Source organism: Labrus bergylta, chromosome 10 (assembly GCF_963930695.1).
Source record: "Labrus bergylta chromosome 10, fLabBer1.1, whole genome shotgun sequence".
Classification (NCBI taxonomy): domain Eukaryota; kingdom Metazoa; phylum Chordata; class Actinopteri; order Labriformes; family Labridae; genus Labrus; species Labrus bergylta.
In genome coordinates, this window is record NC_089204.1 from 21952959 (window position 1) to 21980897 (window position 27939).

At 41.0% G+C, this 27939-nt stretch overlaps 1 protein-coding gene across 1 annotated transcript; it reads right to left on the reverse strand.

Moving 5' to 3' along the window:
* Positions 1 to 19: 19 nt before the first annotated feature.
* pcsk2 (proprotein convertase subtilisin/kexin type 2) lies at positions 20 to 27921 on the reverse strand. The gene is made up of 12 exons (XM_020630910.3): positions 27413 to 27921; positions 25393 to 25497; positions 20899 to 21012; positions 20332 to 20440; positions 19235 to 19272; positions 14267 to 14343; positions 13174 to 13262; positions 12484 to 12659; positions 10293 to 10508; positions 7819 to 7919; positions 5479 to 5706; positions 20 to 524 (listed from the first exon to the last, which is right to left on the reverse strand). Exons 1-12 carry the CDS (start codon positions 27599 to 27601, stop codon positions 35 to 37), a joined length of 1932 nt encoding a protein of 643 aa, XP_020486566.1. The 5' UTR covers positions 27602 to 27921; the 3' UTR covers positions 20 to 34.
* Between the last annotated feature and the right edge of the window lie 18 nt (positions 27922 to 27939).

Consider the following 27939-nt stretch of genomic DNA (forward strand, 5'->3'; position numbering starts at 1 on the left):
TTGACAACATGCAGATGGGTTTTTTTTTTTTTTTTTAGTTGTTTTTACTCAGCAAGCTCTTCAGACTTCTCTCTACAGCTTCATCCAGCTCCTCCTCCAGCTCCTCCTTTTTAGACATTGCCAGTTTGGACTGATAATCACGCACTATCTGGTCTATATAAGGGGCACTTTGTGTTCCGTGCAGCATGAGAGTCCACTCCTTCAGGACCCCGCGCTGTGGCTCCTCCCCCTGAAAGCCCACCTCCAGGACCCAGGTCCCGCGGGGGTCCTCACCCCAGGTGTGGGTGGTCATGAAGGGCCACTTGTCGAAGCCCACCTTGGAGTCGTCGTCGCGGGGTCTTCGGCTCAGCAGGATGGACTTTGTGCCCATGGGAGAGGTCATGTTGATGTTAAGATCGCCACGGCGGCTGGCGTTGACGGTGACTACCGCCTGCACGTGCTCCAGGTAGCGGACAAAGTTGTCCTTCCCCTGGCAGGCTTCAGTGTTGATGGCTAGCACCAGCCTGTTTCCAGACTGGATTTTACTGGCGAGAGAGAGAAACAGGTTGAACTGTTAAAAACTGTTCAGCAGAGAGACATGGAAAAGCCAAATATTAGTGTTTAAAACATCCAAAACTCCATTAACTGGAGGAAATAAGACCGCATTTTGATTGCTTCCCTGTGGTTAAACTTCAAATGGAAGATGTAATAACTTTTTTCTTTCTCCCAGTGAATTTCAGCCCAGCTCTCTTTTGAATATCCAAGTAAATACAGTACTTGACCTATTTTTTCCTTCGGCAAATCAAGGCTCCTTTTGAACCTGCTCCCTTATCGCACAAAAGCAGTGATGATTGTCATATCTTGGCGCTTTACTGTGTAATTTATGTCTAGTGGTGGGAATGAAAATGAAAACCTCTGCTATTTGGAGCCACACACGCTACACATAGGCCTTCATTTCTTGCTACCAGCTGTTGATCATACAGAGCCTTTCTTTACGACCAGTTCGTCTTCTGTGGGAGCCAAATAACACACGGGCTGATGCTAATCATGGTTTTCAATGTAAATGCAACGAATAACTAGTTGTCAATCATCTAATGAAACTATAGAATATCAAAAAAGTGTGACACAATCTTGTTGGAAGTTTTTAGGAACCAGGTAAGCATCTACACAATAATTCCAACAGAATTACAGAACAGAGCAAATCTGAGTGGCTAAAACAGCAACTTCTTAGCACTTTTGTGCGATGAAAATGGAAATCAATGGGAAAAAGCAAGTATTATCATAAGTATTTAAACATAGACAGTAAAACTACAGCCTGCTATGTGGATTATACTGTTAAACTGCAGGGAATTGTTAATTAGAAATTAATCTGAGGCCTTTTGTTAAAACTAGAGGAGAATGATTTGTCTATTTCATAATGAACGTATTCTTTTTTTTCTATTGACCCGACTGGATTTGTTCAGAACAGACAGTAAAAGCAAGACGGTCTTGGTATTGTTACTGCTTTGTGGATGGAACGGCACACCGTCGTTCCCATCTCTTTGACTGATGGAGGGAACGAGTGGGAACACAGTAGGACAGGGATGGTGGCCAAAGGCTATATGAGGAGGCTTAATAACAGTGTGTGAGTTTGACGCTTGAACTGCACACGGTGGGAAATGGGGGCATAGAGAGGGAAACGAGGACAAGAACCAGAGACTGGAGTGAGAGAGACGAGAGAGACGTGTGGAACAGCACTCGGTTTGAAAAATGATTAATGGAGCACTATGATGAGCACAGCCAGGCGAGTGCAGCGGTGAGCTTCTTAGCGCTGATGAAACAAATTACTCTTCCCAGAAAAACAGAACAGTTCACAGCGGGGTGTTTTACAGGGAGTTACACCCTGAAATGCTCAGTGAGAAATCTGACATAACCAAATATTAAACTCGTTAACAACATGGCTCTTCAAATTTGTTATGTACCTAAAATATAAAGAGACATCTTTAAAACCATTTTTACAAAGTTGCAATTTCCTTTTTTTCCATCTTCAAAAATACAATAATGAGTTTTAAATTTTGATGAAACAAAATACTATGTGTTACATATAAGGGACTGCAGTGTGGTTAATTAATGCTGTGTGCCTGGTTTGAATCCCCATCATACACAGCCTTTCTGTGTGGAGTTTGCATGTTCTCTCAGTACCTCCTGGTACTTCAGCTACCACCCACAGCCCAAAGGTCTGTATGTTCTGATGAGAATGTGATTAGTTGGTTGTTTGTATCTGTATGGCAGTCCTGTGATTGACTGGTGACCAGTCCAGGTTGTACCCCGCCTCTCGCCCAACGACAGCTGGGATCGGCTCCAACCCTGAGACCCCGAATGGCATAGGCGGTATAGATCATGGGTGGAGAAATGTAATAAAGTAAAACAAAGTTGTGTCCTCACTTTAATACATTTTTAAATTGGACTTTATCTCTGTGAGTTTAGCTAAATCTGTGAGTTTTTATTTGCACATAATTAATTATTGAATTATTTTCCAACTTACAACATGTTTTTATTGTAATTGATCTCTGTGAGTATAAGTCTAGGAGTTTTACTTTGGACCATAAAGTGAATTTGTGCGCAGCAGCAGCACAGCTCCCATCCGATGAAGAGTGTGAGTAATTACCACAGTGGGTCATAGAGCAGGCAGAGGGATGCCACTGAAGGGCAGCACCAGGGGAGATTAAAACAACCTCACAGCTCACAGGGGCCAATGCATGCCAGCTCCACTGGTAATGAGAGGTTCTCCTCCAGCCAAGTAAGCCACAGCAAGCCAGAGCAGCCATCAGATCAATGCTGAGCGGTGCGTTTGCGGGGCTGTGGCTATGTTGGTGTTTATTGCCTCTCTCTGGTGATACACTTTCATCAGAGGTGGGCTTGTTGTAATTATATCTCAACCACAATAGAGGCAGCACAAGCCCTGCAGTGCAGCTGTGAAAACAATGAACTGATGAATAATATCGCACAGCTATTAACACAGCTAAGAGATAGCTTGAAAAAAAAGAGATGCTATCTCTATTATCATAAATACTGCTTTATATGGTATTTGTTTAGATATTGATATTTTGTTCATGGCTGAGCAGAGTGCTGATGTCGCCTTCTGCAAATTGGTCTGTTTGATGTCGCATTCAAGCCAACACGTTCCTACCCCCTCTCTTTATCCAATATAAATGTTGTTTTATGTGGCCGTATGCTTCAAAATATGATGATCTGGGTACATCTCCAGGGTCAGTTCAGCATATGCAGGCATCAAGTTTTCTTTAGTAAAAAATGCTACATCTGGTTAGACAATTAAACTACAACAGTCAACAGCAATAAACAAAAAACCATTTGGTTAAAGATGAAGTTTACAACAAACGTTTCTATTTTTTTGGAAGGGGGAGTGTGTGCAAAAATCATTCAAAGATAGTTGGTTAAAATGGTCAAATGGTCAAAGTGAGCGAAGGTTTGGGCAAAATAATGACCTGCTAGGACTTTTGTTTGTAGTTAGGTTGAGGGGAAAATATCATGGTTTGGGTTAAAATAAGTCCAAATGAATGTGTGCCTGTTGAGTTACTTAAATAATACTCTCCTGGCTGAAAGTCCCACATTTGGAAACCATCCATTTTTTGATTATGTCAATGGCAAGGCAACATTTTTTGCCAAATGTCCAAATATTATGAGGCAAGCTCTCTTCGACATTTAAATAAAATCTTAAAGGGGTGTTCCTTTTTTTAACTGGCCTTAACTCAAGGGAGACACAGACACACACACACTCTCTGACACATAGGGGATTACTTTCACGCCATGCTGTCGTGACTGCATCACCTGTGGAGCACTGATTGGAGAGTAAAATAAGGATCCTGAGGGGATGATGGTGGCAAAGCCTGAAGAGACAAACCATATACAGCCTGCTGTTTTATCTACACCTACGCATTGACATTTCCACAACACATGTGAAAGCTGCAAGTTTACATCCACAAACACAGAAACACCTCAACCTGGAATCCCTTCCTGGCTGTCAGTCAGGGTAATTGACAGTGTTTCCAGGGCCCGCCATGCTGGGCCATTTGTGGCAGTCTAATTTAAGGGAATAAGAGGGTATGCTGGGGGAAGTCAACAGTCATCCCTCACAGGAGTGGGAAGCCTATTGATATGATAGATGGATGGATAGCAAAACCCTGTTAGGGTGAGCAGAGGGGGCCAGGGGAAAGAAAAGAAGAGTAAAGTTGGGTTGGAAAGTAAAGACGGGGAAGGAGGCTAGAGGTGTAGAGTGAAAACTGAAGGCAAGGCTGTTAATGGAGAAGAAGACCAGAAGAAGAGGAGAGGACTAGATGAGAAGACTCATAGCTACAGCTACATCTCGTGTGTAAAATATTTTATAAAAGTAATAATAATAATCAGCTTCTCTATCAGTAAAGAAAACATATTCTCCAATTCAAACAACCAGACAAAGCATTTTCTATTTCCCAAATCGATAAGATGTATCTTTGATTTCCCTCTAAAATAATGTGGATCATGCATGTATTTATATTTATGAAACTTTGATTTGAGCAAGGCTATGAAATTAACTGAACGGCAGAATTTGCTTTTAATGGGTTCACAGCACACTTCTGCAAGTCGTGTGCTAGACTGATTGTATTCTGCACGTCACAAAATCATACATGTTGGTACCGGCCATGAACTATAGCTGCAAACAGGACATGTAATATTAGCTCAAATAGCAGCAAAGTAGGCTAAAGGCTAAATCCAACTAAGTGCATATCATCTGTTAAGCATTAGGCCAAATCAATTTAAAGAGAAAACTTTAACACTAAACTTCTGACTTGCTCAGTAATATCCAACGTACAGTAATAGTTATACCATCGAAAGTGTTGTGGATTTAGCTACGATTAGCCGCCATACGCTGAAGTCACAAAACCAAGCATTTTATTAGACTAAGCAACAGCGTGATGTATCTTCTATGGATTAAACCTCACATTTGTTAAAGTTAGAATTTTTAATCTCGCTTCTCAAGAGTAACATATTCCTACTGTAAGGTTAATAAGAAATGTTCAAGCCGCAGGGGGACTGTTTGTTAAAACTGAAAATAAATCCATTCCATTTTCATTTTCTAGTTAAAAAACAATAGCACAAGATTTATTTAAAAAAAACATTCAACAACTTTACTATGGTTAGTTACCATAATACCCATTAACCAAAAAAGCACCTGTCACGATCACAGTCTTTCATTATTTGTACAGGACCATCAGACAGACTGAGCAGCTAATCTGAATATGATAGGGTCATGAAGTCGACACTCCCATTGTAGCTGTTTTATTGAATTAAACCTTATTGGAATTACCCAGTAATTAGATGAGTGTGTCTCTTAGGCTCAGCAGTGTTTTCCTTTCAGCATCTCGGTGGGGACAGCTTGAAATTTCCAATAGGCAGAGTGCACATGAAGTGTGCAGAATGTATAGCCAAAAAAAAGTAAGGATTAGAAGAAACGTGACTCACTGGGTATCCTGGATGGAACCGGCTACACAGTGGAAACGCTCAGGCACTGTTTTCCATTCATTGGCCATTTTCACCATCCCCCCGGCATCCAGCACACCATAGCCAAACAGGTGGTTAAACTCGAGGCCAACGCCGTTCCTCCTCCACTGGTGCACCTCGTCATGAAGCTGGTTCCTCTTGGAGGTCAGGACTGACAGGTGTTGCATGTCTCTCCAGGACAGGTTTGGGCTGGGGGAGACAGAAAGTTTACATCATAAATTTAAGCAGGAAATATCAGGTTTGAATGAGAGTTACTTCCCAATGTGGTGTTTATTATAAGGAAATTAAGACAATTTAGACTGCCTCTTGCACTAAGTCTGTAACCTGTGCAATTGTGTATCATCCCACAAGTGAAGATGTACATAGTGTGTTTATTTAGAATTATTATGTTATTTATGTCTCTATTGTCAGTACATGTTTCCCTTGTATTTTGATGTCCGTAACTTTGAGCTGTTGCAACTACATTTCCCTAAATGGGGGATCAATAAAGTTGTATCTTATCTTTTCTTAATAGTGACACCTTAAACCTCAAAGGGCACTATCCCGCTGTTGGTGCAGCAGTAGCTCAGTTTATGTTAAGGTCCGGGTGTGGACCATTAAATGGAAGTTGGTCTGGTAGCTGGAAAAGAGCCGGGTCACTTCCCAAGTAATGCCCTTGAGCACTGAACCCCCAACCGCTCTGCATGTCCAAATGTCATGCTTATGCATGTGTGTATCTCTATAACAGAGTGTAAAACCAGAATTCCCTCAGGGATTTAAAAAGAACAACATGGTCAGAAAAGAATACAAATGAACCATTAGGTGATTTTTATGATTTGTGCCACCAAAATATAGTCTGAAATATAGAAAAGCTGTGACAGTTTTCCCAGCTGGTACAGCGGAGGATGTGGCTAATAACTAGAAAAGTCATCACCATTTCATAAGGTTCTGGCCTGAGCAGCTTTGTCAAGTTACAACTTAAATTGTGGACGTAATAACATTTCCCCACATTGTTTTTATAAGTTGTTGGTGTAAGTAAAGTAAAGTGTAAGTAAAAAAAAGTTTCACCAAGAAGGCAACAGGAATTTGAAGTTCTTGAAGAGATTTTTGCCTCTAACCTAAAAGGATTCTTCCTTTATTAAGTCCAAACAGTTAGACCTCTGTGAACAAGGTTTATCTCCGCATGTTTTAGATTATATAACACTCATAGTGTCTGTTCTTTGAGGCACAAAGATCCCCGTGTTTGTGTCTCCCTTAGTAATTTTGGCTGTGTGTGGCGACAGCTTTGTTCAGGCTGACTCATTCACTCCTGCTGTAGGATGGTTTTGAGTGTGTTTGGGCAGTAAAAAGGCCCGCGCACTCGTCCTAACAGCCTCGTGGGTTATTTGCTGCCGGAGAGGGTAAGCATCCGCTCCTCCTAATAGCGACATCATTATTGTGTGTGCAAAGCAAACAGTCCTTCTTTACTCAGCTCCACTAGCAGGTGTCACTTAATGGCAGCGGTGTCTTGTAAACCTTCAATGTCAGAAATGAAGCATCTCAAGGGAAAGAAGAGTCTCCTTGGGGATTATGGTAATACGCAGGGTTTTAGATTTTCATACTGGTTTAATTATGCTTTGGCAGATTCACTAAACTGCAGTGTATTTTAGCTATTTTCTAATCTACACATAATAAGCTTTTCTAAAATTCACAAGGATTATAGAAAAAAACTGTTATTATACATAATCAACAGATTTTGATATGCTTTGCTTACACCATTAACCTACTTACATTTTCAGAAGGTTGAGATAATTTCATATTGTAGAGTATTTCATTCAGCACATTTTCTTCACTGCTTTTAGGTGCAGAGATAGCTCAAACATAAGCACTCAGCTAGCCCATCCAAACAATATATAATCTGCATTTTTAAACTTCTTATCACATGGTGTGTGTCGTTGGCCGAGCCCATAGATTCGGTACTTTGTGTTAAACAGAATACTTTACTTTTCATTTGACTTGTGCAATAAATAAGCAATCCTGTGAAAAGTTGAGAAATGATCCGTGCTTATAAAGGGTTCAGAAAAGGATGGAGAATTTGAATAGAAGGATATGAGAAAAGATATTGACTTAAGAGGTCAAAGACATCATAGAGTAGGGATATAAAATCTCAGGGTTATATTCAGCAGCTAATACATGAATAGCTTAAAAAAAACTGTTCTGTCAAGTCAAAGGATATCAAAATGTAATAAAAGGCATTTTTTTCTGCTCTAATTCAACTCTCTGAGTCTGTTTTGTACAGACAGAGGTACTGCAGGTTTAAAGAAGGGGGAGTGGAGCACATACTTAGCCTCAATAGCCAGAGCGAAGACACCGGCTGCTTCTGGAGCTGCTGCTGATGTCCCAGAGTGACGCAGTGTGCAGTTCCCATACAGGTCTGTGGTAGCCTGAAAGGAACAATGTAAGGGAAGATCAGGACAAAAATGCATCTTCAATATCAATACAATAATACCCTCCCCTGAACTACATATTTCACATTTTTTATTGGAGGGATTCAATTCAATTCAAAAAACTTTATTTGTCCCCCGGGAGGCAATTCAAACCCCTTGAGATGCACCATCTCGTTTTCAAGGGGGTCATTAGATATTTGCTGTAGAACGACTTGAAACTCAAGGAGCTGGTGTCAATAAATGTCTTTAAATCTAAAATGAAAGACCTATAGGATGTCGATGTTTTTAGCTGGTGGTGCAACAGAGTCTTTTAAGGTACATTTTTGTGTTTGTCTGTCTATCTTGGCCAAGTCTTCCTTGAAACAGAGGCTCTTAATCTCAAAGGGAAAAAACCTGGTTAAGAAAATGTTTTACTAGTCCAACAATACTCATTATGGTGGCAAAACACAGATTGCTAACATTTCGCTAGCTTTGACTAATATCACCCTCCACAAGCTAGGTCTTACTTTTAACTGTACGGGTTTTCAGGGAGGAGAAGTGGTCTTTTAGAGGAGCTGGGTAGGAGAGACTCTTGGCAGCGATGTTGTCAGGAGCTTTTGTCTCCCAGTTTTTCTGCCTTTTCCCCTCGCATGTCAAGATTGTTTTTGTTAGTATAGTTTGGGCTTGAGATCACCAGCACTCCTATTTTCGTTTTTTTGGTTTCTTTGGGTTTGTCTTTTCTTCTGAAGGTAGTTTTAGGGAAAGATGACGCTACGACCAATTAAATGGTTGGCTCGGCACCTTCCCATCTTTTGTTCTTTTTGGCTGGGTCTGCAGCCCCTTTTGTTTATTTGATTCCTTAATTATCTTTAAATCTGTGTGGCGTCCTTATATGTTTTCAGTCTCCATGTTCTGAGCCTTGGTGTAATTATTTTGGTTAAGGAGGCCGTTACATCTATGAAGGGGTTTCTTTTAAATATTTCTTTGAGTTAATATACACATATGGGAGGGGGAAGAGTGGGTGTTATTAAGCATAACAACTATATCACATCATATGTGTCTTACAAGTTGCTATTGGATGCTTTGAATTTCCATCGGGATCAATGAAGTATCTATTAATCTCTCTCTATCATTATAACAATAATCATCATGTCGTCATGATATTTTACCTCACAGTTAATTGGGAGTTTCTGATCAGTGCATTGACTGGAATACTTGTTTGATACAGCCACGTTTCAGGCTGTATGAGAAACAGGACAACATCAATATGATCCTCTCGTTACAAGTTTAAAATACAGATAAGAAAAGGATGCATCTGAGTTCAGAGTGTACACTGGCTAAACTGTACTATACACAAATCAGCAGGCAAGCAGTGTCTATGCTTATTGAATAAGCAATATAATTTGGTGCTTAATGAGAAATAATGACTGATTGACTGAAATTAGATGGAGAACCCTGGGGAAGATCCGTGGCTCTGTCAACAGCCAAAGGTGATTTGCATAATCACAAACCCAAACACTGCTGCCTTATACACTAAGCAATCCTTATTACACACAAGCGTAGCAAAGGCTGTGGGTCTACATGCTCTGTGTTTGTGTAAGGGCATTCAGTTTTATAATGTTGACCATCAAGGTCAGGCTTTTGCCTTCAGCGAGGAAGCAGCGTCTATCGTACTTCAGCTGTGTCTTAATTGTCTTCATTTCAAAAGATAGTGCACGATGTCCACTCGTCTGTTTGATGTTGAAGACTCACTTCTTTTGTCATGAATTCCCCACTGATGACACAGTTCTTTAGGCCTCTTATGGTTGTTTCCTGTTTGTGTCATGCTAAGGTCAATCACTATGTTCACTTCAGAACATCTCTTTCCCTTTCTTTACATGATTTCCACTTGCATACAAAAAAACGCTCTTACAATGAGGCACAAAGCAACACAGTCATGGTAAAGGACATTTTCTATCAATAGCAACTAATAAAGGAAAGCCACAAGTCCATAAAAAAATAAAACCTTTAGTCTCTTAATAAAAGCATCCAACATGCCTGATACCCTGCTCTAGGGTTCTACAGCAAAGTGAGGTCCAGTAATGTGAACAAAGAAGAGCTATTTTCTTCCACCGGAGACATTTTTCACAACAGTTTGATCCCTGATCTCATTCAATATCCTGAAAGGCCTGGGAAACACTGTCTGCCCGGCAATCATAAAGAAGCCATTTACAGTTCAATCTGTGAATGAGGACAATCTTTTTTGAAAGACAGAATGTCACCAACAAGATTTGAGACGTCTTGAGACATCCAAAAGAGCAGAGAAAGATTACGTCGGGGCCCGTTGAACCTAATTTTGATAAGCTTATTCATCAGCCTCTGTGAGACATACACGCGTTCAAACAAACTCACAACGCCAGCCTCTGGATTCCTCTTGCGTCCGTTGCTGAACGTGGATGCCAGGGTGGAGGAGCAGCTCTCATCGTACAGGGCGGTGCGTCCGTCATTGATGGCCGAGTTGATCGAGATTGTCCACATGCTCGAGGCGTAACCATCGCAGTTGCAGTCGTCATAGCTACCGCCGTCTCCTGATGCCCACACGTAGATGCTGCCTTTACCTCCTCGCCCCTTAAAAACACAATCATCATGATGAGAATGATGTCATACAGGCACTACCTCTTGTTGTTAAGTGAGGCTTACAGGGGTGAAATGAGAGGTGGGAATTTGGGAGTTCCAACTGATTACAGGCTGTACAGGTGGTGCATGTGTGTGCAAGTGGAGTAAAGTTGTTAGAAATCCTCCTCCAAATGATTGAAAAAACAATTCGGGCTCAGGCGAATGCAGGAAAAGAAAATATGTCAAAATATAATGGAGGCATTCATTACAAATACCTCTTTTTAAACAGGATCATCACTACTGGGTTCATATCACACACTGGCAGAAAAGTTCAGGCTATGTTTTTGTGCATTCAAGTAATGAGGAAAAACTGAGATCTGGGGAAAATTTAGGTCAAGACAATAAACACTGAAAACTTCTCCATTCAAAATCAACCATACGGCCTTCACTCAAATCAAAGCATTCAGGCAAAACACCTTACTTACACCCCAAGATTCCAAACTGGTTCCCATTGTATGCACTTGTATAGTATAGAATATCCTCTAAAGGAAGAATGTGTGTTCTCAAAGTACCACAGCTGTTCTCTTTCTAATTACAGCAGGTCAAAAGGCAGAACAGAAGTCACGGCTTAAAAATGCATAGCATATACTCTCTGTATATGTAAGCACAATAAAATGTCATCTTTGTTACAGATAGAGTGCCTCGAAATCACGAAACAACTGGCAGCATGCGGAGAGCCTCCTCTTCACCACATGCTGCACCTGTTTCAACTAGAGGACGAGCACTTCCTCACAAAAGGAAAAGATCAAGTAGGGGCGGGAGGAGTGGCAAATCCTTCTCTTCGCGGTGCTTATTTATGACGCTCTCTGTTTGAATTGCAAAGGCAGGTTTGAGCGTCGTTGAGCTCACCTATTGACCTACTGTAAGAACTTCAAGCCTTTGACCTTCTGTCTCCTGCATTGTCCAAACAGAGTGCTTTCATTTTGCACAATGTCATCTATTAAAATGATCTCTGGCTATTTGCAGAAGACACACAGTGACGTTAAGGATGCAATTTTAAATTAACTTTATCAAACTTAGCTGAAAATGTGACATAGTGTGCTTCTTTATTTTAAACTTTCTTTTTATGAGCCATGTGTACACAATGGGTAGCCTACACAGCAGTTTATAGGAATGATTATTAGAATCTAAGCGGTGGATTGCAGAGTACCTACTTGATTAGATGTGTTTACATAATCAGATATTACAGTCAGATTTTCTTGTACTCAGCCACCCTGCATGAGACCGGGTCACTTTAGAGCAAAACCCACACTGGCCAGCACACAGTGCATGATGATTAATCAAGCAAGTAATTGGAAATGACACTGTTAGCATGGCAACTGGTTGTGTGTGTGTGTGTGTGTGTGTGTGTGTGTGTGTGTGTGTGTGTAAGACGACAGCCCTTCAGCCACAGGGCCCACATCGTCGCCTAACTTAGCTATTCTATACTCCACTGAAGGGTCATTACGAAAGGCCTCTCTGCTCTAGAAGACCTGGAACACAACTCTTTAGGGGCTAGAGCTACACTGCTAATAGCATTGAGCATCCATCAGACCCACTTCACAAGTAGTCGTATATGAAAAAGACCCTGCTAGGGGGGTACTACTTTCAAGAGGTCCAGGACTTTTGGAGAACAGGGCATGCAGCCCCTGCAGTGCTGAATGTCTCTGATTGGTCAGGCACAGCGGGTGCCTCGACATTTTTTCTAATACACTCAACGAGCAGAAACGTGGTAGAAGATATTGAAGATGCGTGTTGATTTTTAAAAAAATGAGAGAGGTTAAGACACAGAAAGGTTTCAAGACCAATGCGGAGCTCGTCAAACACTGAAGCTACTTTTGGAATTTGGACAGCAGTGCCCATTTTAAACACTAGGTGTCAGAGTTACATGTTGCTCCTTTAATATCATAATGAAACCCTCAGCACAGCAGGTGTAAAGTGACCTTACCTTGTTGACGCCATCAGCCATAGCCTGCAGCGTGAGCTCTCTGGGTCCATCCACAGTCTTCCCATCATCGGTCGGTCCCCAGCTGGCACTGTAGATGTCAATAACCTGCGGCATGTGGCTGATGGATGATGCCTCAATGATGTCAGTCATAAACGGCTGGTCCAACATCCTGATGCCTGACAGAGTAATGTCTCCATGTGAACTTCAAAATCCTCCCTTTTATTGATTCTCCACAATAACGTCAATATCTAGACAGTCAAGACCATACAATACACAACACCATCACAACATCTAAAGGCTTCAAATTAGCAGAGACGGTGAAGTCATCTACATTTGTGCTCACAAATCAGACAGTCGATACTCATTTTCTTTTTTCTACTGTTACTCCCAGAGCAAATTTAAAGAATCAATATAAATAATGATGATAATAATCAATATATATATGGAGTCGTCTGGATTGTGCCACATTTCTGTGGGTTCTGCGGTGCACCCTTATACTTCACTACCAAACAACAACAATGCAGCTCTTCTAACATTTAATACATGATGTGTGCACTATTTCCCTCGGATTGAATTACCTCCTGTGATCCTTTCTTGGGCACATAATCACAGCTTTTATTGACTTACATTATAGTTGGCTCATTGCTATTCCTCTCACTTTCCAGCATGCAGCTTTAATGTGACACACACCTGCCACCTTGGAGTTGTAGGCGACTCCCACACCGCAGATGTTGTTGTTGGCTGCCGCAGACACCTCTCCTGCACAGCGTGTGCCGTGACTGTGGCAGGAAAAAAAGAGAATATATCTAAGAGGATTTGCATGAATTTACATGAATTAAAAAAATATTTTTGGGGGGTTATGGTTTAGATTAGATTTTTTTTTTACATTACATGCAACACTGCTATTGTTGACTTTGTGTCTGACTAGAATTAGAAATTGTTGACAGAAAAAGACTAAGCATTTTCAGTAGTTACAGCCTATTAAATTAGCATAAGCACAGTGTCATTTATTAACCTGAGAGCGTTTAGCTCATGGAGAGGAACCCTCCATTTATCCATCACTCATCGGAGTCTGGCTGAATGTGTTTGCACATATCAGTGTTCTGTGTGCACCATGTGATGTGTGTCTATCTCTACATCCCTTCTCTCCCCACAGGGACACTGCAGAGAGTCAACCCCTCGCTCCCAGCATGCATTGCTAGAGACAGGCAGCTATTTATAACAACCAGCTGATTAGCCAGCGAGCTGTGCCCGACAGCCAGCAAAACAGTACTGCTTCACTGGCAAACCCAAATACACCCTTTTTTCCCTCACTCCCACACAGATGCACACACAATGATACATCTAAGCAGATGGACGCAGAGTGGAGGCGGAGAGGCGGAGAAGGGATGTATTTCCCTTTGTTCCTCTCCGCTACATGTGTTGCTGTGGCAGTGGATCAGTGTGATTGGGAGATGTGAGGCAGATAAGGTGTTATCAGACAGAAGGTCGACACTGTGAACACTGCGACCCTGAGGAGAGACTAGACTTGTGCTAGTCCTCCTTTATCCACCTTATCGCTTCCAAGTGAGCGGGTAAAAATAGGGCCTGTTTTTCTATTGTGCTGTGTAGGACAACAGCTCAGTTTATACTGCACCATTATGTCTTAATGGAACTATGTGGAGAGAAAAATCAATAGAGGAGAGCTGCCAGACTCCGGGGAGCGCACACACATGTGCACACACATGTGCACACACATTGACTATGTGTATATATAAACAGAGGTTGGCTGAGTGGGCTTTACCTGTTGAACCAGTCGTCTGTGTAGCGGGGAAATGGGAACGGGTCATTGCTGCTGAAGTCATAGCTGGCATCAGCATTCTGAAAGGACCAAATGGATGCAGTTACAAAAACAACAACAGACAAACAGAAAAAAAAAGGATGAGAAAGCAGAGAGGAGCATTTTATAGTGAAGTGCTGACCTTATCATTACTGCTCCGAATGGAACAATTTTGAGTTTTTCCCAGTAAATGGCGTAATGTGAAAATCTGCGAGCTTTAGCTTTGATTCAACAGTAAAGACTTGAGGATCAAATTCCAATAAGTCTGAGCGACAGGTTGAGAAATTCATCAAATGTCAAACTATTCCTTTAACATAACAGACCATTAATAAATGGAAGTAAGAAAAACTCAGTTTGAGACAAGTTGACAGTTAAAAGACAAAATCAGAGAAAAAAAAAAGATGTACTCTTTGGGGAAACTGAAATAATGTTTGGTCAGAGAAGGGATTTCAGGCTAAGTAAACTGACGCAATTAATGCTAGGATGTAATTCAACAAGGCCCTAAAGTAACAAGATAAAAAAAGGAACAGTAGTGGAAAAGCAAAGGAGATGGACTCAGGTGAAAGACACACCGAAGAGACGTTATCGCAGTGAACACAAGTGTCAGAATGTCTGAAGACACACACACAGTGGTGTACTGCAGGATGGATGCAGGTATATGTGGAGTATTTACAGTCAGTGTTGGGTATATAAACCTGAATCCAGTGTGAGGAGACAAGTGTAGCTCATTGGGTTATCAGCCATAATATCTAAATCAAATAACTAACACTTACTAGTTACTCGCTAAGTTAATCAAAATATAAACAACAATAATCTGAGCAACGTCACACTATTTTGTTGAAATAATGATCTCTTCATTATATCTGCCAAGGGGGCTGTGTTATATGTCAATATGTCACTGCTGCAGAAAGTTGTTTTTATGCACATGTGTTTTTTATGATCTCTATTTATTTTTTATTCTCTTGTAACTGCAAGACAAATTTCCCTTTGGTGACAATAGTCTTATCTTATCTCATCTCGTCCTATCCTCTTATGATGTGCATGATTGGCATTTCAGGTTGACATACAATGTGGAATATTTATTAACTTTCTTTTTGGTCCACTTAATATTCAAGAGTAGTTTTTAATGTTGCAGTTCATAACACGGGGCAATGATTTGGAGAGTAGCTTCACCAGACATAGCTACAGCACTACATGCACAGCCAAATATAGCAGACATCCTTGGGAAATATCATGCCTGTATTGCTCTTCCTATAACGCACTTCTGAGGTGCATTCAAGCTACTGCACTCTGCAGTAATCTCTCCTTTCTTTACCTGTCACTCACATCCCATTGAGTGCTGTTTACTTTGCTCTGTGTACTCAGTAACAGATGCTCTGTGCGGTCCTGACTACAGAGAAGTCACAGCAAGAGTTCATTAGCCATATAATCAAACACATCATATCAATCGTGGGACTCCTCGCTCGGGCCTCACAGCTCTGCTGGCTGGCATTTACGGGAGATGACTCAAGCAGCAACAAAGGGAGAGCGAAACAGCAAAAGCTTATTGACCCAGTAGAGAAACACTGTAATTATCCCAATGTGGAGCAGGTAAAGGAGGGGAAAGCAGAACTGCTAACACACTGTCTGGTGTTGCATGTTGAAGTGGCAATAGAAAAAAGTTAATTGTTTAAACGGATTGTGATGATAAATATTGTGAATAACCTTTCTGTCTTCTTCTCTCTTTGTGGATATAAAATGAAGAAAAAAGATGAAATCATTTGAAACACGTGGCAAAACACCTGCAGTGTTGCTGGTCAAAATAGTGGAAAGTAAAAAACTGGTTTCAAAATTGGGTTCATTATTCACTTCTGAGGAATCATTCGACTGCCAAAGAGGATATTTAACTTGTGTCAGGAGCACATGTATTTCCCTTTTTCATTAAATGGAGTGAAAAGTGCTGAGCCCCCCAGTAATACATGACACAGGACCGTGTCCATGAATCACTCTCTCTGCTTCTCAACCTCATATCTACTGCTTTCAATCAGACTCAGCCCTTCCTCTGGTGTCTCATACACCTCCCTCACCTTTGCCTGGAATCCATCGTCCATTTTCCAGTTCTCATTGTGAAAGGTACTCGAGAGAGAGGCTCAAAGCTCTTACAATGTTAGCCAGCATGCCTTGTGAAACTAGGCTGTGTCCAAAATCAACCACAGCTCACTATATGGTGCACTATACAGTTAAGGGCATTCACCACTTAGAAGTGCGGCATCATGCATTTCACTGCAAAGATTTGACACGCAGGAAATGACGCAGTGTGAGCTCAAAACAACAAAAGTAGTTGGCTGTTTTCTTCCCTTTGTTTTGGGTAAATACATTCAACATAAGCTATCACTGAAATTCAAGCCGTGATATGTAATAGATCCCTGGCAGGCGTTGCTACACGTTTAAATTGTGCAGCACAGCAATGACGTCATTATGGAAACTACATTCCTTTTATTCTGAAATACTTCTGACTCACTCTATTTCAATGAGAGGTGGATATACTCGCTGCATGCATGTTCAAATGTTGCATTTAAATACATTAATAGTTTAAAAGGCAATAAGATCAAATCAATGTTTCTGAACTATCTGTTTTGGATTGTGACCTTAAAACAAGTCTGTAGTCATGGGCTCCCTGTCAAATTGCATATATCAGTGAGCTGTAAGCATATTCACCTGCTTGTTTTTAACTATGCAATGTTAGACAGATCTCTGGACTGCTATCACCACTATAAGGCAAATAGTCCAGAACCAAAGAGAAGCATGCCCTTTCGTCGGTGTGTTTTAGTCCTGATGTATTGAATAATGGAGAGGATAGGCTTAGACATGATGTCCCCATGTATCATCTTATCATGGTGGATTTAAACCGTGCTGACACCTTAATGGAGGATCCGAATCTAGGAGAGTTGATGCAGAGATTCTGTATAATGTGTCCTTGCTTCAAAGTCTTTTGCAAGTACTTTAAAGTGAAAGTCCCATGACGGAAACGGTAACACAAGGTCCGAGGCAGCAAAAGACAGATGCTGTGTGTATTTCTAATCTTTAAAAACTGTCATCAGAAGACGTTTCTGCCGCAGAGTATAATGAGCACTCAATAATATACATCTGCACTTCAAGGTATTTTATCAGCTTATGCCCTTTCTCTTTTTCGTGGTCATTATTCTCTCCTTGTTAAAAAGGAATTCAAACGAATGCAATATATGAAGTGAAATTCGTAGCGGTATGAAATCATAACATGTTGTCATGGTAACTTCCCATGGTGCACAGCAGGAGAGTCACGCTCAAAACAAGGACACAAAAACCCAAGAAACACACCTCAATTGTCCCTGAGCTATGAATTCACCTATTGATTGATTAATATCTGCTAACCTGTCGGAACTACACACAGATACACTATAAGGTGTAAGCAAGAGGATAAAAGAGTAAAAAATACAAGCTGGTTCAGAAATGATGCAACAAATACTCTCTTATAAAGAAATACTATCAGTTTTCCCTCCTTTTTACTCTCAGTGATATTAAGCCAAGGTTGGAAATTTAAAGAAATCTGTTTTTTTCACTACATCTAGAGTCTGAATAGATGCGTTTATTTATGCAGAAATAATTAGAAGTTCTGGGACTTACATTTGCAGATAAATGTGCCATGAAATTGAACTGCCAAAGCTGTAATTTCTCATCTTAAAACACGCTCAATCTCCAAATCAATTCACCTTTTCAGAAAAATATCTTATGAGCTGTTCCATTGTGATCATAACACAAAATGGCAAATCTGAAAAAAAAAAAAAAAAAAAAAAAGAAGTCACGCACAATCCCACGCCCAAGCAGTAACGTTTTGTTGTCCAAATCAGATGCAAACATGTACACACAAAGACCCACAGCCTCACAATCATTTAGAATCCAACTCGAAGATGTGATGAACTTAAGATGACATTTTGTTTCGCTTCTTATGGTATTATTCAGCTCATAGTAGGAGGTCTTCGTTGGACTACAAAACACAATGACGACAGTAGCAGAACAGGATCCGTGTCTTTCTGCCCACGCGTGCTCTCACGCACACAAACGCACACTTTAGATCTATGCACAGCAGGATCCATCGATGGATCCAGTGGAGTGTGTCCCTGCATCACCCCAGCTGAGACGGAGTGTTATTTTTGGGTCTGTTCACAGGCAAGACACATGCAAAGGCAGGAAAAACCTTGGCAGTGCATTGATGAACATGTGTGAAGTGGAAAAAAGACACTTAAGAAAGCTACAATTGGAAAGAAGAAAACTGAACCTGCTTAAATATGGTTTTGCAACGAAATATATGATGATAATTGGGGTACAATACGCAGACTATATTCATATTTCCTACTGTAATTCTTGTTAAAACAGTCAAACAGAGGTGTTTTGAGTCTTACAGAGCAACATGACTCACTCTTACAAAACACCTTAGTTTCTCTGGAAGATTCATGTTCTTGGCTGCAGGATGACACCTCAATGCAGTCACAGTGACAGAAACTGTATATTTTTAAGTCTGATCAAGCTAAGCGTTCTGCTTATCCCCGTTCCAATTTATCCATCCCTCTTGTCCTGTGAGTTTTTATCAGTATTCTGGAGATGGAGCATCACATTATGCAGCGCCAACCACCCTGGCATTATCTCTGCTTGTGACAGATCGGCCTGCCATTGTGCCTGCCACAGCGCAGGGTGCATTAACATTAAACAGCTCGGCCTGCCGTCTGCCTGTCTCCGCGTCCTCCAGGAGTACAAGGGGACTCGGAAGCCATGGAGGCAACTTGGGGAGGACCTGTCACTGCTGATGGTGAACGGCTGAAGTCCATGAAATCTAGCAGCTGAACCGCTGCTGCTGTTTATGACAGCACTTAGAGGAAATGAAGGAAAGAAAGAAATGAATAACTCTGAGGTACTCACATAATTTGATGCCAGGTCTGGATGAAGATAGTCGATTCCTGAAATGAGATATTGACATTTTTCAGTGAAATAATTAAAGATAAGAGGGAGTGAAGACAGTATGACCTAAAGTGACTTATTGTTATGAAAGAAAAGTTTCACAATCATTCAGTTTTGTTCTTTTTGACATCGTGATATCAGAGAATGATTTACTTCTGACAAACAACTTTTTTTTGAGGACTACAGATGAATTTGAGCTTTTACGCTGAATTCAGCATATATACTTTGACGCATGTCACTGGTTTGCTCATGTGTGCTTTCAAAATTCTAATAAATTAATAAATAAATAAATAAATAAATATGCAGGACAGGTAAACCTTACAGTCTGTTGTGTCACATCTAATACAAATACAAATGTTAATGCATGCAGAACATTTTTTTATGATTTTTAAACATTTTTAAACACTGAGTATAAATGTGTTTTTATATATTTATCTTTGTCATTGTATGTTGAGAAATAACACTGCAATTAGGGCTTTAAATGTTCATGTTGTGAACTTTTCTTTTCTGCGACGTGTTGCTTTAAGAAAACTTAAAACCCAGAGCTTTGAAGCTGTCATTAAGTTAGCCATCACAAATAGCGGAGGGCACATTAATAAGATCCAATTAATGTTGTTATACCAAATTATACGAAAAATGTATCAGTAGGCTCTCCCCCAACCTTAAGCGAAGTAATCTGGCACTACTACCACTGTGTCGTCCACTCAACCACCTCTCTCCTCATTCATGCACGGCCTGCTCCGACCTCCACCTCAGTGGCAAGGAAGGAAGGCAAGGAACAGGAACGGCAAGAATACAAAGGAGAAATCCTGAGATAACACTTGTTATGAATTGGCGCAATACAAACAATGATTGGTTGATTGATTGATTGATTGATTGAGGATAGTAATCCTAAGAAATATTCTGTAAAGCAAACACTTATTGCACGTCCTTTCATTTTTTATTAATAAGATGGGAACAAAGTAAATGATTAAACAGAATCATGAGTAAGTGCAGGTGTAATTGAATGCTTTTACACAACACTCCTGGGTGAGGAAACAACAGCACATCATGCTCACCATCGTCCATGATTGCGATGGTTACTCCTTTCCCCGTGTAGCCCAGTTGCCAAGCTTCAGCCACATTAAGATCCAACCCAGGAGTCCCATCTGCTTGGCCCGTGTTTATCTAATCACTCAGACAATATGGAGAACATCCGTGACTCATGGCACCCAGGTGAGCCACGATTAGAAGAAAAAAACAGTCAACATTGAGTCTGTGTGTGTGTGTGTGTGTGTGTGTGTGTGTGTGTGTGTGGGAAGGAAGAGGGGAGATTGGAGCGGGAGAAGGGGGAGGTAAATGTCAGCGATACGGCACATTCATCAGACGAGAGGGATGAATGACGGCAAAGCTAGCCGCGGTGTAAAAGTCACGCTTGCCAGTTATGGTAAACAAGAGGGGAGGAATAGGCAGCATGAATGCAGCTGATAGACAGTATTGGTGAGGCTAATTAAAGAATGAATAACAATGTTGATTCAGAAAGTAGTGGGGAATATGCTGTGCAGCAGAGTAATTAAGGTGGAAGAATGTGGGTTGGTCCTAAAGGTCAGGGCGGCATGCAGACGGCTGCTCGGCTGATTACTCACCAGATACCACTGTTTGGTGAATAGAGGGTCGCTCATGTTGACTTCGAGATCATTGATATTTCTGTAGCCGCGCTTCTGACGACTGAAGCCTTCCTGCTCAAAGACATTCTTTACCTAGAGGGAGAAAAAAGAAGAAGAAGTAGCTGGTCATTGTCGTGGTTTGCCTAAAGGAATCATACATGGAAAATGAAATCAAGGTGCACACAAATCAAACTAGGATCTTTAAGACGCTGGTAGGTGTAAGCATGTTCCATTCTGTGAACAGGAAATCAGCAAGCCCAGCTGTGCTCTACTGTATCATAAAGGCAGAACATCATGTAAATCAAAAGGCCTATTCTTTTCTTTCCCCCTAATCAGAGCGGCTGCAGCTGGAGCCCGGCTTCCAAACTCACCTGCCACACACAAGAGATGGATTTTTGTTTTTCTTCCTCTGTGCATTTTTTTTTTCAACAAAAAGCTGCAATTATGCACACATACGCTTGTGATTCTTTGAAATCTCTGAGGCAGAGGAACAGCTGTGTTATGGATTTCAAATACTGGCGGAAAGCAGCCACAATGTATTTATCAAGCACTAGAAGATAACATAGAACAGAGAGTCTACATGATTGGGATTCAAGCGCTTGATTGGCTAGCAGTTGGCATAGAAATGGTTGTGTGTCTTTGTCAAAGATGTTGTGATTTCATTTCTACTGCATGTTAAAAAAAAAAAAAAAAAAACAGCAACATAGCAAAACAAAACTCTCCCAACAACTCACTGCACTCATATCTGGAAAGTGGTCTTGAGAATAACATCTATCAAATCAGTCAATTCTACTTGAAATCGCATTCAAGTTCCAGGGGCGGCTGTGGCTCAGTGTTAAGAGTCGGTCCTCTTTCTTCAGGTTGGGGGTTCAATCCCCAGATACTGCAGCCACATGACCGATGTGTCCTTAAGGTTTAGGTCCACTTCTGTCTCTTTCTCTCTCTTGTGTGTGAAGGTGTGGACTTGTTACCTATAAAAGTTCACCTACTCCCCTAAACTGCCAAATCAGGACACTTTAAATGTACCTGACCCACTTGTATTGATCTACAGATCAGTGACCTGCACTAGTCACACAGGTTGATTCCAACCTTCAATCAATCAAACTGTTGATGTATGGTTTGATATCCACTTTTTGTATTCCTCTTGTTCCTTGACCTCTTGACGTTTCAGGTCAAGGTTATATGTTTTGGGAAAATAGACTAGGACTTTTTTTTACAAAAAAAGCGCTCGTTACTAGTAGCACGCTCTAAACACTTCAATAACATAACAAATAACACATTTTATAGCCGAATCAATAAAAACAAAATGTATTTTCACGTATTAAAAGCTACATGTTGAAAATGGATCCCTGTGGCTTGATGTTCCTCTCGTACTTACAAACCCACTCTAGTGCGACTGAGGGAAACAGGCATTGTCCGGTGTGTTTACCGCCACAGATAAGAGAGCAGAGCAGCACTTAAGATGGCCTTTTAAAGCGGCCGAAGCCTATTCATCCAGATCTTTCTTTTATGGCACACTCAAGGCAATCAGGAGACACACACATTGTAAATCAACATGTCAGGAAGTCCTTTGAAGGAAATGTCAGCCCCGACTATAGACGTACATTTTGTTTTATGCATGTATATCTTCTGCCAGACATTTTTAGCTGTTTTTCTTCCTTTTTAAATTGGCTGAATTCAGAGGGAAACCCCAAACACTCTCTCTGCATTATCGCTGCGCTTCCTCCTTCTTTCCATCCATCATCAATTTATTCCAACACTTGGCAGGAGAGCTGGTATTTCCCCTGAGACGGCATGTCATACTGCCCACTCACAACATCAAACAGTGCCCATGCACCACCATCCCTCTCCGCCTTTTTGCCCGCTGCCTGCTCACAGCTCACAACGCTTCACTTCACTTCAAATCAAAGAGCTGTGTTGCTCCTTCTGTCTCTCCTTTTCTTACTCGTCCTCGTTTCCCTCCTGGCTTTCCCAGACATGTGTCTTCAGGGTCAAGGGATGCTGCCCATTGACAGAGATTTATTCCATTTTCCACCTTTGTTTAATTCAAAGCCACTTCCTTGCGTGCCCTAAATAGATTTTGAATGTATTGTCCCATGTAAGATAGGAGGGGGCGGAAGGAACCGTGGATGGGTGGATAGGGTGAAGGCCTGGATGTGCAGATGAATAGACGTTTGAAATCATTGTTGGACATGAGAGGTATAAGGAGATGAGGGTTGAAGAAGGACAAGTAGGCATAGAGGAGACTGCAGAGGAACAGAAGAAAAAGATGGTGGTTGAAGTCAGAAGTGGGTCAATGTGCTCCTTACAGTCCAGGGGCTCCAAAGGACCAAAGGAAATCCATCTAATACACATCTCTCCACCTTCCTGTATAGTATGTGTAGCCTATACATTATATTTTATATTTACTAAATCTGTATATATCCTCATATAAATGTCGGTAGGGCTATCTATCCATCCATCCATCCCTCCATCCATCCATACAGTATATCTATCTCGGACGTATAGGTTTACGTAGATAGATACATGCAAATAAACGGATTATTTGAGTATGTTTTTCTCTGTCTGTCTATTACATAACATTCAGTGATGCTACTTAACTAAAGATGTTTTAAAAAAATGTTACATCCATGTGTAACAATTCAAATAAAAAATCTGAATGACAATGACTTTGTCTGTAAATCACAAATAATGGTAAATAATAATTTCCCCACAAGGTCTTTATTAACTACCTTCAGTTCATTTATATATACACACACACATATATATATATATATATATATATATATATATATATGTGTGTGTGTGTGTGTGTGTGTGTGTGTGTGTGTGTGTGTGTGTGTGTGTGTGTGTGTGTGTGTGTGTGTGTGTGTGTGTGTGTGTGTGTATATATATATATATATATATATATATATATATATATATATATATATATATATATATATGCTGTAGGTGACAGCTAGCTGGGACTCCATCTGATTGGCTGATCTGTGTGCATGTAGTTATTCAAGTTTAGGTTTGACTGATCAAACATTATTGTCTTATTCATTATCAGACAGACTGTCTCTTTACAGTGTTTTTTTTCTAATGTTCTTAACAGGATTATGATGATGATGATGAAAATGGGATTTAACGTTCAGCCCTATTAATTGTTTGTTTGCTTACATTTTCCTCTTCAACTGCTTGCCCCCTCTTCCATGAAGATGCTGGTGTGAAAAACGCTCATACGTCCACCATACTACCTTGATGCGTTTGAGGAAAACACTTCAGAATGATAAACAGGCGACACTAAATCAGACTGGCTGACCTCATTCATTCCAGAGATGCACGAGAAATCAATATCTGCAGTGTGGCATAGGAGCATGTCAAGCATCTGATTAAACGCCAGCATCTGGAACATTCAGACCTGCCCATGTCCTCGCTGTCTCTCTTCCATCAGCTGCATTAGTTCACTGGAGTGGCTCGCATTTTTTCTCTTTTTCATTAGCACCCCTCACAAGCGCAATTAGAGAGGTTAGTTGATTGTCTGCAGCACGACCTCCATGTTCACAACCTCCAGCAGTGGACAGAGCTAAATGCAGACCTAGGCTTGCAGCGACACATCTTATTTAAACTGAATAAAATGACTGAATCAATTTTTAAATGAGAAATGGGTCAATCAACGTACGTATGTATTTAACTCTCTTAACTTTGGAAAAAACAAACAGTGCTCTTCTGTTGTTGTGTTTCCTAATAAATAAATGCTTGTGATGATTCAGGCTTTGGGGATTATTTTCAGAGTTTATTTTCATGTTTGCAAATAATTTCCTGTTAGAAAATTGCTGCTATGATATCAGCAGCTGTTCAACCTGACAGCTGCTTTAATGAACACTAAAATCATACAACCTTGGCTGGGGACTGTTGCTGCTGACGTCTTTTACATCGTAACGTTTTCAAAAAATGACAGATCATGCTCACACAGTTTACACTGCAAAATCTGAACAGGATTAATGTGCATCAACATCAGCATGAAAAAACAATTATCCTTTTTGTTTCAGTGCACATTTGCAGACATTAGTCACCGACCTTGGAGCCTATAGACACTGAGTCACAGAACTATACAGATAATGAAGACGCCCCACACTAATGAAGACCAAACAATGGATTTTTTTGTTGATATTGTCGCTGCAAATGAATAAAAAACATGAAGTAGACCAGCTGGTTTTCCTGTATTACCCTGTTTAACTTTTTAACATTTTGTTTTCCTACAAAACATATGAAGAGATAAAACATTTAAATTTGCAAACCAAGTGCATCCAACTTTTTTTAAGCAATTTCTAAGCCCTGCTTTTTCAAATGTATTGCACATTGAAGCAAGCCTCAGAATAACAACTGTCATGCAAAGAGAAAGGGAGTCAATTCTTTAGGCTCATGCGTGCAGGTGACACACAGTCTGCTTTTCTCACAGTGCACCTCTCTATTGTGTGTGCTTACCCTGCGGTCTTTTTGGAGCCGCTGTCTGCTGCGGGCACTGCGTTTGCTTCGTCTCTTTGAAGTGTCCTGAGGGTACAAGTGAAAGAGCCCCTCTCCGAAGGGAAGCTGTGGAGAAAAAAAAAAAAAAGAAAAGAAGAGAGGAAGATGGATGAATCCAGGGCAGAAGAACAGTTGATGGAGAAACATAAAGGTAGTAATCAGGAAGTGCGTGATTGGCAAATACAAAGTATACAATAGGTTAGAAATGGAGGAGAAGGCAGGATGATAATTCTCCAGGTGGGGAACAAGGGCGCTTATTCAATGGCTTCCAATGAGGGTCTATTTTAAGGCTCTGGAGATGCTGATTTCCACCACAATAAATCAGCGGGGCAGGGAAATGAGATGCATCATCCAGAGATTTCCCTCTAGCACTGTGCTCAGATTAAAGACCCCCTTATGCTTTAGTAACAGCAAGGGGACAGGTCAATCCTCAGAATAAAGGCTTTCTGCTGCGCCTGTCATATCCAATGAGAAACCAAAATTATGGAAGCATGAGGATTACTCCTATCTTCTACTGCTCTTTATTACTACCCTTGGTGATGGAATAATAGATCATGTGTTCAAAGCGTATAGCAAATACAACTACTGCATCTCCATTGAGAGGATTTGATCATAATAATAATATTTACTTGAGTATTTGCACATCAAACATCCCAGCCTCACTCTTTTATCTCTCTTTGTGCTCTCATTTGCATGTGGGTTCAGATTCTGTGCCCCGGTCTTGTTAATTAGGCAACAATAGAAGATAATTCAGACGACACACACATTGTTTAATGGTGCATATCCCATTAAGACAAATATAGCTGCCGATTACATAACCTGGAAGGCAGGGAGGTAGAAAATTTTGCGGTGGTGGTGGGGGGGGGGACTATTTCCTGACAAACAAGCAATCACAGACAGCACATCACATTAGGATGAATTACACATTGAACCAGGATTGTGTTGTTGTTGTGGAGGTAAATCCTCATTCAAAGCAGCAGACACCCCTCTGCTCACTGCTACGCCTCACTAGCTAACACTCTGGCCAATTTCTCCCACACATTTATTTTGACATTTGACAAGAGACACACACTGTCAGGGAATTATTTCCATTGATCGGACAAAAACGGCTTGTTACTTATTGTGACATGTTGTTATGCATGCCGCATTGGTCAACATGTTTAATGAGATCTACCATCTCAGGTGAGTAAAATCCTACTACAAGGAAAAAGGTTGTGTATGCTTGAGACACTGTGGGTTTAGGTGCATGCTGTCCGTGTGATAGAGGAAGCTGTTTGAAACATTCTTTTTGAAGAAAAAGCCATTTTAAGAAGGGAAACTGCTTTTCACAAAGTAGGTACAGGAGACAATTCAACCACAATAAAAATATTCTCCTCATGCAAAAGTGTAATTTAGCTAATAAACATTATGCCAAGATGGAATCCATTAGATTCTCAAGGATGATATCACAGCACAACTTCATGTTGTGAGAGAAACCCCTGCTGATTTAATGGGTTTGCCTTTTTTTTTTTTAAAGGTCGATTTCACCTAAAATAAATGCTCAGCGTGTTGTTGTTTTTTGTTCATAGGAAGAGAAATTGGAAGCACAAATTAATTGAATTAACTTCTGGTAACCTTTGAATTCACAGAGGCCACGGTCCAGTGGGCAGCCTACTTAACGAGGGCCTACATTAAAGTGGGATGACGTCATCAAATGAAACCAAACGATAACACAGTGTAACTAAATGGAAATTTGGAGAAACACCTTTTAAACTGGATTGCGAATTATGTGTGACTATTTGCGATAGCCAGACAGAATATAAACGCTGCCAGCCTGCCAAGGTATGATTATAATTTTTGGAACATCAATAACTGGATTGAAAAAAAGAAGGATTTCGTGCATCGAAGTTTGAGCTCCTCGCGAGAAAAGAAGAAGAAGAAAAAAAAAAAACATGGTCTAAAGTGAACATTGCGTGACTGTTTTCCCTCTGAGCATCCTTACCTTTCGGGCGCTCTGGAACCCATGTTGTGTTGCGAGTTGGTGCGCCTCGTCCTGTGCGTCCTCGTGCAGCTCAACCAGAACATGGTCCGTTAACACTCCTTCTGCAGCCTGCGTCGCGAGCAGCAACCGCAGCGCGTTCAGCAGCACTAATAATCCCACAGCTGTCCCATGTCGAGGAGATCCACTCATCGTGTCTGGCTTGTTTCAATCCCCCCCTGCCTTTCTGCCTGCCTTCCCGTCGGAGTGGACTCTGTGTGCGGGATGCTCCTCGGTAGAGGTGGGAGGAGGAGGAGGAGGAGGAGGAGGAAGAAGAAGAGGAGGAGGAGGATGTAAAGGGGTCGAATCAAAGATTTTGCGGACACATCTCCTCGTCGATCCCTGGAAGTTGTAGCTTTTTATCCAGGCTCTAGTAGCTCTTGCTGTCTTGTTCGAGTGATGAGGATGTGTGTTGTGGACCAAAGCTGCATCCTCAGCTTTCTATCTCTCTCTCTCTCTCCTCTTCATCCTCCTCCTCCTCTCCTCTCTAA

Excerpts from the sequence above, each read along its gene's own strand:
- pcsk2 (XM_020630910.3), bottom strand. The coding sequence starts at position 27,601 with ATGAGTGGATCTCCTCGACATGGGACAGCTGTGGGATTATTAGTGCTG. Across the intron at positions 25,498-27,412 it reads GGTTCCAGAGCGCCCGAAAG|CTTCCCTTCGGAGAGGGGCT; the intron begins GTAAGGATGCTC and ends TTTTCTCCACAG. Across the intron at positions 5,707-7,818 it reads GCTCTGGCTATTGAGGCTAA|CCCAAACCTGTCCTGGAGAG; the intron begins GTATGTGCTCCA and ends TGTCTCCCCCAG.